Below are 15,755 nucleotides of genomic sequence, written 5' to 3'. Positions count from 1 at the left end.
TGAGCACGAAAAAAAATCCATGGTGACACACTTAGATATCAAAAATCAGCACATGAATCTCAACAAGGGTGACAATATTTTTTTTTTTTTAGATTAATTCAGAACATCACTGAAAAGCTACTAAATGCCAAAACAAAAACAACAGCAAAAAATAAAAGCACATATTTAGAATTAAACAAATTAATAGGACAATTTAGCTGCATAATTTATTCATGTTGCAATGCATGCTGGGAGTTTTGTACAATGATGGTACCCAGCATGCATTGCAGCAAGGTACTTTTGATTGTCACCATTGTTGAGATTCATACGTTGATTATTGATGTCTGTGTGTGTCATCGAACAGTAATGATTCATGCTCATGTTTGTTAAAGTCTTCTAACTGATTGTTATAATATTGCTGGACCTCATGCTGCAGTAACACAGGGTTTGTGATGAGAATATATTAATGGTACAACACAATTTTTAGATTCAAATTATCTCAGTGAAACAGGTAATTTCATGATGATTATAAAACCATCAACAGGTAACCATCATCACCTGATCTCACTTCACTTTAGCTTTCTTTGCTGCTGCAAATGTGTTTGACAAACACACTGTCACAGCGGCCAAAGAAGACAAAAGATATAATAAGAGTTAAGAGCCCAACTAATGGAAACACTAATCACTGTTATGGTGACTTTAAATGAAACACATTATAGTTAAACCTCTGTTAATTCTCAATAAAAACTTTTGTAGACGTCTGACAGAAATAAAGTCAGTCTGGTTGGTAATAAGTGAAGCTGGTAATGCTGTTTGTGGAGTTGTTTAATCCTCCAGTTCTGGTTTATTTCTTTGCTCTTGGCTGAGATGTGGCATTGCTATGGCCTGCTTGTGGCCCAGATCTGGCAAACAGGAGTGGCCCACCCAAGTGCCGTAATTCCACGCTGCATGTGGGCCAGATCATCTTTCCATGTGTGCCAGATGTGGGCCGGATCTGGGCCGACACAATGTTGCTATGTGGGTAGTGGGCAGGCCTAGTATGGATGTTACAGTTCTTACAAATGTAACATAAACAAAAACCTTTTAGGAAATTATACATGATGCTGTGTGGAAGGTCTCTAAAAATAGACTATGCAAAAGACACTGGAAATGTGAGCCATTGTAATGAATACATTTGTATACAGATTTTAATTTAATAAGGAAACAGTGGACTTGAGCTCATATTTCCTATATCAGAATAATAGGCAGATAGCTTTTAAAACAATATTGTCTTAGTTAAGCAGTCAGTTGTGTCAGTTAACCATTACTGTATATCAGCACATCACACTGTTAGACCGTACCAGTTTTTTTACAGTAAAATATTCCACTAGACCAGCAACTACAGTCACTGTCTGTTAGATAAAGACACATGCAGCATATCATCAATGTTTTTAGATCTTCTCCTGGACTGAAGCACAGGCTCTACTCTTCTGCACAACGGTGACCAACAAAACTATAATTGCGGATTTTAGTGTTTTTAGTGTTTAGTGTTTTAGTTCTATTTTTTTAGTGTTCTCAAATTAAATAAGTTCACAGTAATACTTTGCTCACGTTATTAGTGCATTATAATTTTTAGTTAATACATTTAAATGACAGTTGGTCAATTTAAGGCAGTCGGTTTCTGCAAGTGAAATTAGTTAACTCAAGTTTTAATTTAGTGCATTTTTACAGTAACATACTGTAGATTACAGTAAAGAACTGTACAATTAACAGTATATGTTGCCAGTATTTTACTGTAAAAAAAACCCTGGTAAGGTCTAACAGTATGGGGTTAAAATGGTGAGATGTTCAAATCTGTTTTCTGTTATGAAATTGGATGTTTTACTCCATTTGTACTGCTTCTACAACATTTTGTTCTTTATTGGAGCATTGGAATACTGGTTTTCAACTTAACAACACAACCCTTTATTGTCTTGTAAAGGATACACAAACAATGTTTAGTATATTCTAGGGCTGTGCGATATATATCGTGAGATTGTTATGCGCATCTCGTCAGTAAAGCCGGTTCCTTGATTAGTAGTAAATCACCATCACCTGCTTTCAGATGGAGCGGCATTTAGGGCTGAGGAGATAATTAAGTGATTAATTTAGTGATGATTGAGCATTATTGAAGACACCTGATGTTAACAAGCAGAATCACTGAAGAAGAAAATCACAAATTGTAAGTTACCATTAAGGTGATGGGTGTTTGCTTTAGTTGGGCTCTAGACCATTATATGTTTACTTTAATATTTACTGGTGTTTGTCTGCTGTTATTGATTTATAACAGTTAATTGAACAAAGTAAAATGTTATCTTATAGTGTTGGTTATGTTTTGACATAATCATGCTGTGATCTGAAAAAGGAAACTTATTGAGATAGTTTGGTTTAACTTGTTAGCAGCAGTTTAGTGATTCTTCAGCCTATGATTATCAGTACTTTACTTATAATTCAAAATATTTAATAATCATTTTTCTGATCAATAAACATTCAGATAAATTCATTTAAAACACAGACATCAATAATCAGCCTGTGAATCTCAACAATGGTGACAATAATAAAGCATGTTGCAGTGGCTGCCACCAATCACAACTCATTAATGGAGCCATCATGCATTGCGGTATGAATAAATTATGATCTGAATTGTCTATGTAATTTACTTTTCCTAATTGAATATTCTGCTCCTCACCATTGTTGAGATGCATAGACTGAATCTTGACATCTGTGTGTGCCTAAAAGAATGATTTTTTTTTTAAAACAACTTTTAAGAAATCCTTTATAATATATCAAAAATGCTGGGCATTTATGCAGATTCACTAACCAACAACATAAATCGAAGTCAGAAAGAAGGATTTTAATGAGTTCAGTGATCAAGTTCAAATGATGATTGTCATAATATAACCTACACCATCAAATCACTTTTTTCTTTGTTCAACTGGTGATTATAATTCAGAAACAACAGACAAACAAAATCTAAAGTTAATAATATATGGGTCAAGAGTCCAACTAAAGCAACCATTGATCGTCATAACGGTAACTTACAATTTGTGATTTTCTCCTTCAGTGATTCTGCTTGTTAAAATCAGATGTCTTCAATAATGTTCAATCATCACTAAATTAATCACTTAATTATATCATTAACTTAAACACTCTTGAGTGTGGACTCATACACTCCCAGGAGTGTTAATTTAACACTGGAGTTTTTGCTGTGTACAAAGAGCCGTAGTTAACTGACAAGCTGAGCCATATCGCATTAATTATCGCTGGCGATACGTCCGCGATATTAATGCGATATGGCTCAGCTTGTCAGTTAACTACGGCTCTTTGTAGTAAATGCCGCTTCATCTTAAAGCAGGTGATGGCGATTTACTACTAATCAAGGAACCGGCTTTACTGACGAGATGCGCATAACAATCTCACAATATATATCGCCCAGCCCTAGTATATTCCTGAAATTATGTAAATAGTGTTCGACGAAAGCACAGTTAAAAGCTACAGTTTGTGTATGTGAGGGCTGTGTGTTATTCTAGACTGAATGCAAATGAATCTTCCTCGGAGCTGCTGAAAAATAAGGAAAATGAGTTGCTTTGTTGTGTATTTGTTGCTTTTTTGACCCTGTTGAATCAACTTAGCTGAACAAATAAATGGTTAAATAATAATAGTAATAAAAAATACTTTTGTATTAGTTTAATATTAGGGTTAACTTGGGCTGACTCTTTTACTCTGCGGTGGATTTGCATATGTGATACAGATACAACATGTAAAGTAGTGCGATGAAACACTGATTATTTCTCAAGGTCCCTGCTTTCAAAACATTGTCAAAAGGAAATTGACATAATTTACTGAGCCTTTTGTCATTCCAAACCTGTATGATTTTAAAAATTGGCCTTCAAGTGGTTCATGTTAAAAATCAGATCATTGACAAAAAGAACTTCATGTACTTGTTTGTTTGGGAAACCTGGTTTAAAATGTGTTCAGAATTTGAGAGATTGATTTGTTTATAAAGAAATGTATGTTTCTATAGAACTATGTATGCATTCCATATTTCCATAAACAGACTCTGTAAAATTATCTCATAGTTTGAATAAGTCCACAATGTAGAAACAATGGATTCATCTATTCACACCGGTCATGAATATTAGACATGCTGAAGTTTGTAATGAAGAGCAGTTTGATGATGATTTTGGTCACTTTGGTCAAACTTGGGTTTTAAACATTGAAGATGAATGTGAAGCTGTGGTCGTCGTTGCAAACCCACTTTTTGAGCACAACTTCGAAAATATGCATTATGGCAAATATGAAGGTCTAAGATGATATAAAGGTCTAAGGATAGAGAAAAACCATAGTAATTTCATAGTAAATAGTAATTTTTTTAATCTCCTTTAAAGCAAATGTACCATGTTTTTAGAAATGTGATCTTTGTATTCATTGTATTCATTAATTCGTCTAAATTTGAATGTTAATTTGAATTTTATCAGGAAGGGTTGACAAAATCTGTTTTGTTTTTTTCCTCATTGGATGAACAGATAACAGTCATATAATCTTCTGACACACATATTTCTGTGTAGTCAGTCTAGTTGGGTGAAGAAACTCATATCAGGTGAGTCTCTCTTTACTTAAATGAGAATTAAATGCTTTAGTGTTTCTATCAATCTACACCTTTTTGCAGTTTTGTCATTAATAGCTGAAAAATGGAAATAAGACATCTTTTGCAAAATTTTTTTTTTAAATGTAACATACATGAAAATGAAAATGAAATTAAGACATCGTTTGCAACATATCTATTTAAAATGTAACATATATCTGTGAAATAATCAGAGAATTTACAATTTATATTTATGACACAAGTCAGTAATCTGAGTTTGAGAGATGGACAAGATTGTTGGGAATGTTGGGATTATCCATGCCGGGTCGCGTCGATCTGAGAAAAATAGGGAGAAGGTGGAACTGAGGAAATTACACATTTTGTGTGGAAAGTTGTATTTGAATTTGAGGAAGGAAAACACTGGACTTGGTTTCATATTTCCTCATTAAAAAGATGGACAGATAAATTCACTATATCATCTCAACACACACAAACTTGATATATCATGATATAATCTGATATACAGTGATCATCACCCGACACGACTGACTGAAGAAAAAGTCTGTGTGTTGAGATGATAGTGAATTTTAGGGCTGGGCGATTTAAATCGCGATATTGTTATGCGCATCTCGTCAGTAAAGCCGGTTCCTTGATTAGTAGTAAATCACCATCACCTGCTTTCAGATGGAGCGGCATTTACTACAAAGAGCCGTAGTTAACTGACAAGCTGAGCCAAATCACATCAATATCGCGGACGTATCGCCAGCGATACTTAATGCGATATGGCTCAGCTTGTCAGTTAACTACGGCTCTTTGTACACAGCGAAACATCCAGTGTTAAATTAACACTCCTGGGAGTGTATGAGTCCACACTCAAGAGTGTTTAAGTTAATGAGATAACTAAGTGATTAATTTAGTGATGATTGAGCATTATTGAAGACACCTGATGTTAACAAGTAGAATCGCTGAAGGAGAAAATCGCAAATTGTAAGTTACCATTATTGTGATGGGTAGTTGCTTTAGTTGGGCTCTAGACCATTATATGTTTATTTTAGATTTTGTTTGGCTGTTGTATCTGAGTTAAAACTGCCAGTTGAACAAAGAATAAAAAGTGATATGATGGTGTTGGTTATATTATGACAATCATCATTTGAACTTGATCACTTAACTCATTAAAATCCTTCTTTCTGACATCGATTTATGTTGTTGGTTACAGCATAACTGTGAATCTGAATAAATGGCCAGAATTTTTGATGTAATTTAAAGGACTTCTTAAAAGATGTTAAAAAAAAAAAATCATTCTTTTAGGCACACACAGATGTAAAGATTCAGTCTATGCATCTCAACAATGGTGAGGAGCAGAACATTCAATGAGGAAAAGTAAATTACATAGACAATTCAGATCATAATTTATTCATACCGCAATGCATGATGGGAGCCATTAATGAGTTGTGATTGGTGGCAGACACTGCAACATGCTTTATTATTGTCACCATTGTTGAGATTCACAGGCTGATTATTGATGTCTGTGTTTTAAATTAATATGTCTGAATGTCTTTTTGATTAGAACAATGTTTATTAAATATGAATTATAAGTGAAGTACTGATAATCATAGGCTGAAGAATCACAAAACTGCTGCTAACAAGTTAAGCCAAACTATCTCAATATGTTTCCTTTTTCAGATCACAGCATGATTATGTCAAAACGTAGCCAACACTATAAGATAACATTTTACTTTGTTCATTTAACTGTTATAAATCAATAACAGCAGACGAACAACAGTAAATATTAAAGTAAACATATAATGGTCTAGAGCCCAACTAAAGCAAACACCCATCACCTTAACGGTAACTTACAATTTGTGATTTGCTCCTTCAGTGATTCTGCTTGTTAACATCAGGTGTCTTCAATAATGCTCAATCATCACTAAATTAATCACTTAATTATTTCCTCAGACCTAAATGCCGCTTCATCTGAAAGCAGGTGATGGCGATTTACTACTAATCAAGGAACCGGCTTTACTGACGAGATGCGCATAACAATATCGCGATTTAAATCGCCCAGCCCTAGTGAATTTATCTGTCCATCATTCTAATGAGGAAATATGAAACCAGTTTTAAAAAAAAAACTGTGAAATTTACGGTAAAAAAAAAAAAAGTATTTTACCGTAATGGTGGCAACATTTTATGTTTTACATTAGTTTAAAGTCCTGCCATATGTTTATTCCACCCATGATCTCAATAAACATATGGCAGGACTTTTAATTTCTGACCCCTGGACTCTGATACCTCTGACTATATCTACACACAAATCAATTATAACTACACAACTGTAACACACACACACACACACACACACACACACAATTACTAAAACAATTCCGTTTTCTTCACAGCAAAAACTCCAGTGTTAACTTAACTCTCCTGGGAGTTTATTTGGCTCCAATCACAAAATTAATTTAGAGAAATTGGTTTACCTTGTTGATTGCAGCAGCGCCGTGAATCTACAATGTAATTCCAGAATTTTCAATATAATCCAAAATATTTCTTAAAAGTTGTTCTAATCAAAAGACTTTGTAAATTACTTTGTCGACACACTGACATCAATAATCAGCCTGTGAATCTCAACAATGGTGACAATAATAAAGCATGTTGCAGTGCATTCTGGGTGCCACCAATCAAAACTCATTCATGGCTCCCATCATGCATTGCGTTATGAATAAATTATGATCTGAATTGTCTTAGGCCTAGTCCACACGGACACAGGTATTTTTATAACCGGAGTTTTTCCTCCTGCGTTTAAAAAAAAATCCCGGCCACACATGCTCGGTTTAAAAGAAATCTACGCCTACATTAAAACGCAAAAATACGCTATCAAGCGCTGTCAAGAGCATGCCACACCAGCAGGCGGCGATCGTAAAGCCACGTTGGCCAATCAGAAGCCTGAATCAGAAGCAAAAACCCCGGTTTTACTGTCTACACGACAACACTGCAACCGGCGTTTCTGAAAATCCTCACCCGGGCAGGGGTTTTCAAAACTGTTCGGTTTTAGTGACCTGATACTGCGTTTCCGTGTGGACGACCGGCCGAACCGCGTAAAAAAAGTCACGGTTATAAAAATACCCGTGTCCGTGCAGACAAGGCCTTAATAATTTCCTTTTCCTAATTGAATATTCTTTTTGTCACCATTGTTGAGATTCATACAATGAATCTCAATGTCTGTGTGTGCCTGAAAGAAACAATTTTTAAGAAATCATTTGGATTCTATTGAAAAATCTGGATCTTATTCTGTAGATTCACAGTGATGCTGTAATCAACAATATACATTTAAGTCAGAGATTAGACACTAAATGAGTTCAGTGAGTCAGGGTCAAATGATGATTATGTTAAAATATAACCAACACCACCTGATAGCCTTTTCTTTTTGTTCATCTGGCTATTATAATTCAGTTACAACAGCCAAACAAAATCTAAAGTTAAATATTTAAAGGTCAACTGCCCAACTAAATCAAACACTGATCTCCATAATGGTGTCTTTAAAAAAGTGTTTCCTCCTTCAGTGATTCTGCTTGTTAATATCAGGTGTCTTCAATAATGGTCAATCATCACTCAATCAATCACTTAATTATCTCATTAACTTTAGCACTCTTGAGTGTTAATTTAACATTCATATTTGAACACTTTAACACTCTTGAGTCTGGAGAAAATTAAACTCCCAGGAGAGTTCATTTAACACTGGAGTTTTTGCTGTGATTTCTGATTTCACTAATTAGTTCTCTCTCCTGCTGAATTAGCACATCCAGGTGATTGGAACGAAAAACTGAGGAGGACTTTTACTTTCTGAACCTGGACTTTCCACCTCTGGTTATAGTTGAGTAATTTGGGCTTTGACCAGGTCAGGACTCTTACTAATTTTTTAAGGATAAAACTTAATGAATAACTCCAGAGCACTTTAGATTCTGAATTTCTAGGAAAACCACAGAGCATTATTTAATTGGACCACTGATTTGTCTAAACCCCAGTGAGGGGTAGGTTTTGGGGTGGATCAAGGGTAGGTTTAGGGGCGGGGTCAGGGGTTGGTCATTTGTACGAATTAGCCAATAGCCACCTCATAAACTATGAGAACTTGATCAAGTTTTTTTCTTCCTTTATTGCATTGTGCTTGACAATAACGGTTTTAAAATTTTCAATTTGAACTCTGATCCAAAATCAAATGCTTTGGAATGTTTTACATGTGTGTTTGAAACAGCTTTTTTTAAAGTCATGTGTCAATGCAATGGATAATTTGTTTATTCTCTAACTGTAAAGGAAACTCGTCCTCTGAACTGGTTTGTGGATAAACAGAAATAAACTGACAATGGTTTCCTTTCATAAAGGTGAGTATTCTTCTTGTGTTTACAGGTTGCCTCTCATCGCCCCAAAAACCTTATGAACTGTGAACACATGATGAATGTAGTTTTCTCAGACTCAGACTTTGTGTTTTTTATTGACTTTTTCTTCATATTTCAGGTTTTATAAAAACTCATCCTCTCATCTCTGCTATTCTGTGTAAGTCTAAACAGTGTTTTTTGATTTTGTCTGTATGCTGATGTAATGAATCAGATCTGGTTTATCCTTCACGTCACTTCACACAGTAAATTCCCCGGTGTTGATTGAACACTCTGCTGGAGTTTCCCTTATGAACACTGAGCGATGGTAATTCAAAGAAACACAGAAGCAGTGTTAGAGTTAATGAGATAATTAAGTGATTAATTGAGTGATGATTGTTTGATTATTGAAGACACCTGATGTTGAATCAGTGTTTCTTTTGGTTGTGCAATCTTAGCTTTTTATATCAGTTTGTGTTTTTTTGTAACAGTGTTAACAAAACACATACTTTGTTGTAAGGACACAATATACAATCATTATCAAGTTATATAGTTTTATTATAAAGAAATGTCTGACTAAACTTATAACTGACCAAACTATTGGTTATTAACAAAGGTGTATAGTCCAGGGGTCAGAAAGTAAAAGGCCTTCCCATATGTTTATTCCACCCGTGAGCCAGGAAAACACTGAGGAGTGTTCATTGAACACTGAGAATTTTGCTGTGTGTGTGGAATAAACATATGGCAGGACTTTTACATTCTGACCTCTGCAAGTCACTCAAGCACAGATTATTGTTTGCATGTTAGGATCCGTTTGGGAGATATTACTTTTCTTTCTGTTGAAACCTCTAGAATTCCTGAATCATTTGGTCATTCATGCAATAATTTTTATTGATAAATGATGGAGCTTTTTTGTTAGTTTGAACAGAAAAGGCTTGAGAGTTTCATAATGTGGAAAAGATGTGTGAGAATAATAATAATTTCTAGGATAGACAATACAATATTCTGTGAAAGAAAAAGTCATGATGACAGAACTTTGATTTTTGGGTGAACTATTATTTTAAGTATACTTAAGTATACTTGTATACAAGCTTATATTTATATATGTTTATTTGACTATTTTATTGTGTCCTAAACATGTTGATTCATTTGTATTTATAATTATTTTTTAGATGTCTCAAGACTGCACTTGGCCTTTTCAACTGTCTCACCGGCGACGACTGCAATAGGTAATGTACACTGAAAAAATGTTTTGTCATTTCAACTTAGAAAATGTACTTCATGTGGAAACATCTACAATAACTGGTTGAAATGAAATAAATTATTTAAGAATACTGATTATAACTGATTTCAAACAACCTTAAAAAAACAAGGTTTTATTTAAGCATAACTGTCAGTAGATATAACCTGTGAACCTGTAGATATAGCCAATTAAATAAAGTAACACATAAATTGGACAGGAAATAGGCCTATTTTAAAATATTAAATATGAAAATCTTATTCTTCATTCAGTTCTGAACAGAATCAGATTGAACAGATTTTTTTAACGCTTATCAAAATAGAGTAGTGCTACAGCGCTATTATTATCAGAGCATGTGAGCAGAAAGCAGGGAGAGGACGAGTGAACGAGAGGAGAGCGTCATTTACCAGCGTTGCCCAGCACTCCAGTAGGGGGTTCAGCGAAAAAATCGGCAGCTGGCAGCAGGAAGTAGCTGCCGCTGACAGCTGGAAGCCCTGCCATATTAGGATGGACCTGCCATTTCGTGGCAGCCAATCAGTATCGTCCAACGTAGTACACAGCAAAAAGTCCAGTGTTAAATTAACTCTCCTGGGAGTTTATATGGCTCCCGAGTCAGTGTTAAAATATGAGTGTTAAATTAACACTCAAGAGTGTTAAAGTTAATGAGCTCATTAAGTGATTAATTGAGTGATGATTGAGCATTATTGAAGACACCTGATGTTAGCAAGCAGAATCACCAAAGGAGAAAATCTAATTTTTTAAGACACCGTTATGGAGATCAGTGTTTGCTTTAGTTGGGCTCTTGACCCATAAACTGTTAACATTAAATTATCTTTGGTTGTTGTATCTGAGTTATAACTGCCAGATGAACAAAGATAAAGTTGATCAGGTTTTGTTGGTTATGTTTTGACATAATCATAATTTCACCTGAATCACTGATCTCATTTAGAGTCTAGAGATTAATCTCTGACATAAATGTATATTGTTGATTACCGCATCACTGTGGTTCTGCAGCATAAGAACTTTTTTTTCTAACTAGTCTAAAGGATTTCTTAAAAGTTGATCTGATAAAACAAATCTTTCTTTTAGGCACACACAGACATCAAGAATCAGTGTATGAATCTCAACTATGGTGACAAACAGAATATTCAATTAGGAAAAGGAAATTAGTAAGACAATTCAGATCATAATTTATTCATACCGCAATGAATGATGGGAGCCATTAATGAGTTTTGATTGGTGGCACCCAGAATGCACTGCAACATGCTTTATTATTGTCACCATTGTTGAGATTCACAGGCTGATTATTGATGTCAGTGTGTCTAAATTAAGTAATTTTCTAAGTATTTTTATCAGAACAATTTTTAAGAAATATTTTGGATTATATTGATAATGATAAAAATCATTTGCTTTAGAATCACAGGCTGCTATAATCAACAAGGTAAATCTGACTCTCTAAATGAGAGTTGATATTCAGGTCAAATTATGATTATCAAATCATAACCAACACCACCTGATCACCTTTTCTCTTTGTTCATCTGAGAGTTATAACTCAGATACAACATCCAAACAAAATTTAAAGTTAAAGTTTTATGGGTCAAGAGCCCAACTAAAGCCAACACTAGCCCCGTTTACATGTAGCATTGTATTCCGATTATAACCAGGTGCAAGTCCAATCAGAATGAAAATGCTCCATGTCAACACCTCAATCGGAATAAAAATGCTCAAACCGATTGAAATTTCAGTCGGATTGAAGGGGGTGGAATAAACCTTTTCATGAACCGATCAAACGAAAGATTACACCATGTAAACGAGCTGATCCGATTACTTTGAGCGTACGTCTTTCTGCGCATGCCTGGTTTTGCGCCAGATAATTCTGTCAGCTAACATTAACGTTACGCCTTCTGTTTGTGATCCGATGTGGATTCTGATCACCGTATAAGGTAGGAATATTTATACCTGATGCAAAAAAACTATGCACGCTAACCATTACCATAGTAAACATGGAAAATATGTACGCTTGAAGAAATCAGACAAATCATAATCCTGTTTTTATTTTATCTTTCAGTAGCCTATGTCTCGGACTATCCTCTTTTTCTCTGACTGAAAATATAACTGTATCCTTCTGGGAGAGAGTGCTAAAGCTCCTCAGGTCATATTTTTGGTGGCATATTTGTAGAAATGAACATTCTTTCTAAATGTGATGTAAATGCGTCCTGTTACTAGGCTACCAAATAAACAGAAACAGACGCGAATTAGTTTTGTGTCCTCTTTCCTTTGTAAACGTTAACAAACGTCATAAACGGTAAACCACTTTATTTCTGTGACTAATGTGCAATTTTGACACAAATTAATTCATTATTATAAATGTATCGATTTTTATTGTAAACCTGTGGTAAAACATCTATTCTTGGGTTTTAAAATTCAATTAAACAACAAAAATGCCAGCAAACAGTCGCTCTTGTTTTGCGATCGATCAGGCTGTTTCCAGTGATTTCTTTCTGATCAGTTTTCTGATAAAACTTCCTTTTTTTCTTCTTTTTTTTTTTACAATAATGATGGCCTATATTTAATTATATGCTATAATGAGTGTGATATGAGTATGAGAATGAAAAACTGATGCAAATAGGCTACAAGACAATAATTAACAAAGAACAATAGCCTAACGTTACACAATACAATAAAATGCCACGTTTATGGCTCGCACTGGCCCGACAGTGGAAACGCGTCTGATGCCTACAACTAAACGCGACAATTAAGTTATGCACCATCTTGACAGGATTGAAAACGTGGAAATAATGAGCTTCCAGATCCGTCAGACAAGCTGTGTGCGCATGTCAGAAAATGACTTCGATTGAAAGCGTCAGCACATGTAAACACCAGATCGGTTTAGATAACATCCCATGTAAACAGTCAACCGGAATCCGTCAATCAGAACAATCTCAATCAGAATAGCAAAAAAGTGTGCATGTAAACGGGGCTACTGATCGCCATAATGGTGTCTTAAAAAAAATAGATTTTCTCCTTTGGTGATTCTGCTTGTTAACATCAGGTGTCTTCAATATTGGTAAATTATCACTCAATGAATCACTTACATTTACATTTATCTGACGCTTTTATCCAAAGCGACTTACAATTGCTATATATGTCAGAGGTCGCACGCCTCTGGAGCAACTAGGGGTTAAGTGTCTTGCTCAGGGACACATTGGTGTCTCACAGTGGATTCGAACCCGGGTCTCTCACACCAAAGGCAGGTGTCTTATCCATTGCGCCACACCACCCACTTAATGTTAATTTAAAAATAGGGCCTATTTGGACAAAGATCCTGAAAGGAATTTTGCCCTTGCCTGTTCTCATTATTTAAGTTTAATAAATATACAATATGATTACAGGCATTTCTTTTTGTGTAAGTTATAGATTTCATTATTTAACAAACATGTACACTCATTCATAAATTACATTTATACACGCACAAATTCATAATTTCAAGTGTAGCTTAATGTTTGTTTTTTTTGTATTAGGCTATGTCTATTAACCCATTTAATCCCACCGGTCACAATAGTGACCGTAAAAAAGTGTTTCATTTCTAAGGCTATAAAAATGTTACTAAATGATCTATCAATGCATTTCCAGCAGATATTGAAATAATAAAGGGTCTCAATGAAATATGTGCAGTTTCGCATGTTTACTGTAAATTGTCACATGACCAGAGCTGTTTATTTCCTGTTTGCGCCAAGAGAAGAGGATGCCAGCAAGAAAGCTCCTAAAGAAAAGGGTGCTAAAGTATGTTAACATAAAGATAGGACATAGATTTTTGGTACATATCATGTTTAAGGTGTCTAGTATTGATATATGCATTTGCAATTACTCAACTTTGTTTAATGTGGTCATAGAACTCACAAACATGTCAACGGCAACAATAGTGACCGGTGGGATAACCCATTGTATCTACATACTAATACACATAGGCTAACTGTTCTACCTTACTATCTACCTAATTTTACACACACACACAGACACACACACACACACACACACACACACACACACACACACACACACGGTCACGTCTCTTCTGATGTCTGATCTCCACACACACACACACACACACACACACACACACACAGACACAGACACACACACAGACACACACACACACACACAGACACACACACACACACACGGTCACGTCTCCTCTGATGTCTGATCTTCACACACACACACAGACACACACACACACACATACACAAAAACACACACACACACACACACACACACACACACACACACACACACACCCACCCACACACACACACACACACACACACACACACACACACACACACACACACACACACGGTCACGTCTTCTCTGATGTCTGATTTCCACACACACACAGACACACACAGAGAAACACACACAGAAACACACACACACGCAAACACACATACACAAACACACACACACACACACACTCACACATGGTCACGTCTCCTCTGATGTCTGATCTCCACACACACACCCACCCACACACACACAGACACACAAAAACACACACAAAAAAAAAACATACACACACACACAAAAACACACACAAACACAGTGCATAGGTCAAATAGACCTATATTAAATCAATACAATGGTTGATACAACACAGTTTCCCACCGGTCACAATTGTGACCGATCATAAAACACACTTTTTCACACACTTTTCCATGAAAATTTCAAAAAATTATTATTGATTGTTTCAAAGGGATACTAATGACACATGATTTGGATATTTTTGTGTCTGGGAAAAATTTGGGATTAAATGGGTTAACTTCATTACTTGATTTATATTTGATAAACATTTTTTTCATCAAATAATATAAAATAATTACTAATAGAAGTATTTTATTTAAATAAGTACTCAAATTTTATGTTGATATAATAACTTATTTTTCTTCCTGCTGCCAGCTGCCGATTTTTCGCTGAACCCCCTCTCCAGCACTGCTACACACACCATGTTAAAGCACAGAAGATTTGCAAACAGAAACAAGTCCAGAGAAATTTTCCAGAGCACATTTTTAAGCAGACTTTGCTTTTACACACACCGTGGAGAGCACAGCGCGCACACACACACACACACACACACACACACACACAGCGGAGAACACGATATTGCAACGGACATTCAAACAGATATTTTATTACGAATATAGGACTGACCTGAAGGGAAATGCTATATCTACAGTAAATGCAGGTACACTCACTTACTCGATCACTTACAATACTCTTAGCAATATAAACACATGTTCTCATTGATATTTTTCATTGAAGCTTAGAGTGGTTGCTAGGTGTGTTGTGAAGTGATACATTGAACTGTTGGGTGATCCAGTCATAGCCATTTTTTATTGCCAATAAAACACAGCTATTGACCAATCAGAATCAAGGACTGGAACTAACCGTTTTATAATATAACCCAAAATCACAATTTCTTAATGAAGCAAAATTCACAGATCAGCAAGGAGCAGCCAAACACCATAGACAGTATATAAACTGGACACAGCGACCCCATAGGTTTCAA

The 15,755-nt window shown here is 35.3% G+C and overlaps 1 protein-coding gene across 1 annotated transcript in view; it reads left to right on the top strand.

Moving 5' to 3' along the window:
• Positions 1 to 4,550: 4,550 nt before the first annotated feature.
• LOC307152184 (uncharacterized protein) overlaps positions 4,551 to 15,755 on the top strand; it is a 93,914-nt gene continuing 82,709 nt past the window's right edge. The window contains exons 1-3 of the mRNA XM_079860598.1: positions 4,551 to 4,597; positions 8,891 to 8,958; positions 9,092 to 9,130. Coding sequence (XP_079716724.1) covers positions 8,940 to 8,958; positions 9,092 to 9,130 — 58 coding nt within the window. The 5' untranslated portion in view covers positions 4,551 to 4,597; positions 8,891 to 8,939. The remainder of the gene's footprint in view (positions 4,598 to 8,890; positions 8,959 to 9,091; positions 9,131 to 15,755) is intronic.

Source organism: Squalius cephalus (assembly GCF_949319135.1).
Source record: "Squalius cephalus genome assembly, chromosome: 2".
Taxonomy (NCBI): Eukaryota; Metazoa; Chordata; class Actinopteri; order Cypriniformes; family Leuciscidae; genus Squalius; species Squalius cephalus.
This window is presented reverse-complemented; position numbering and strand designations above follow the sequence as displayed.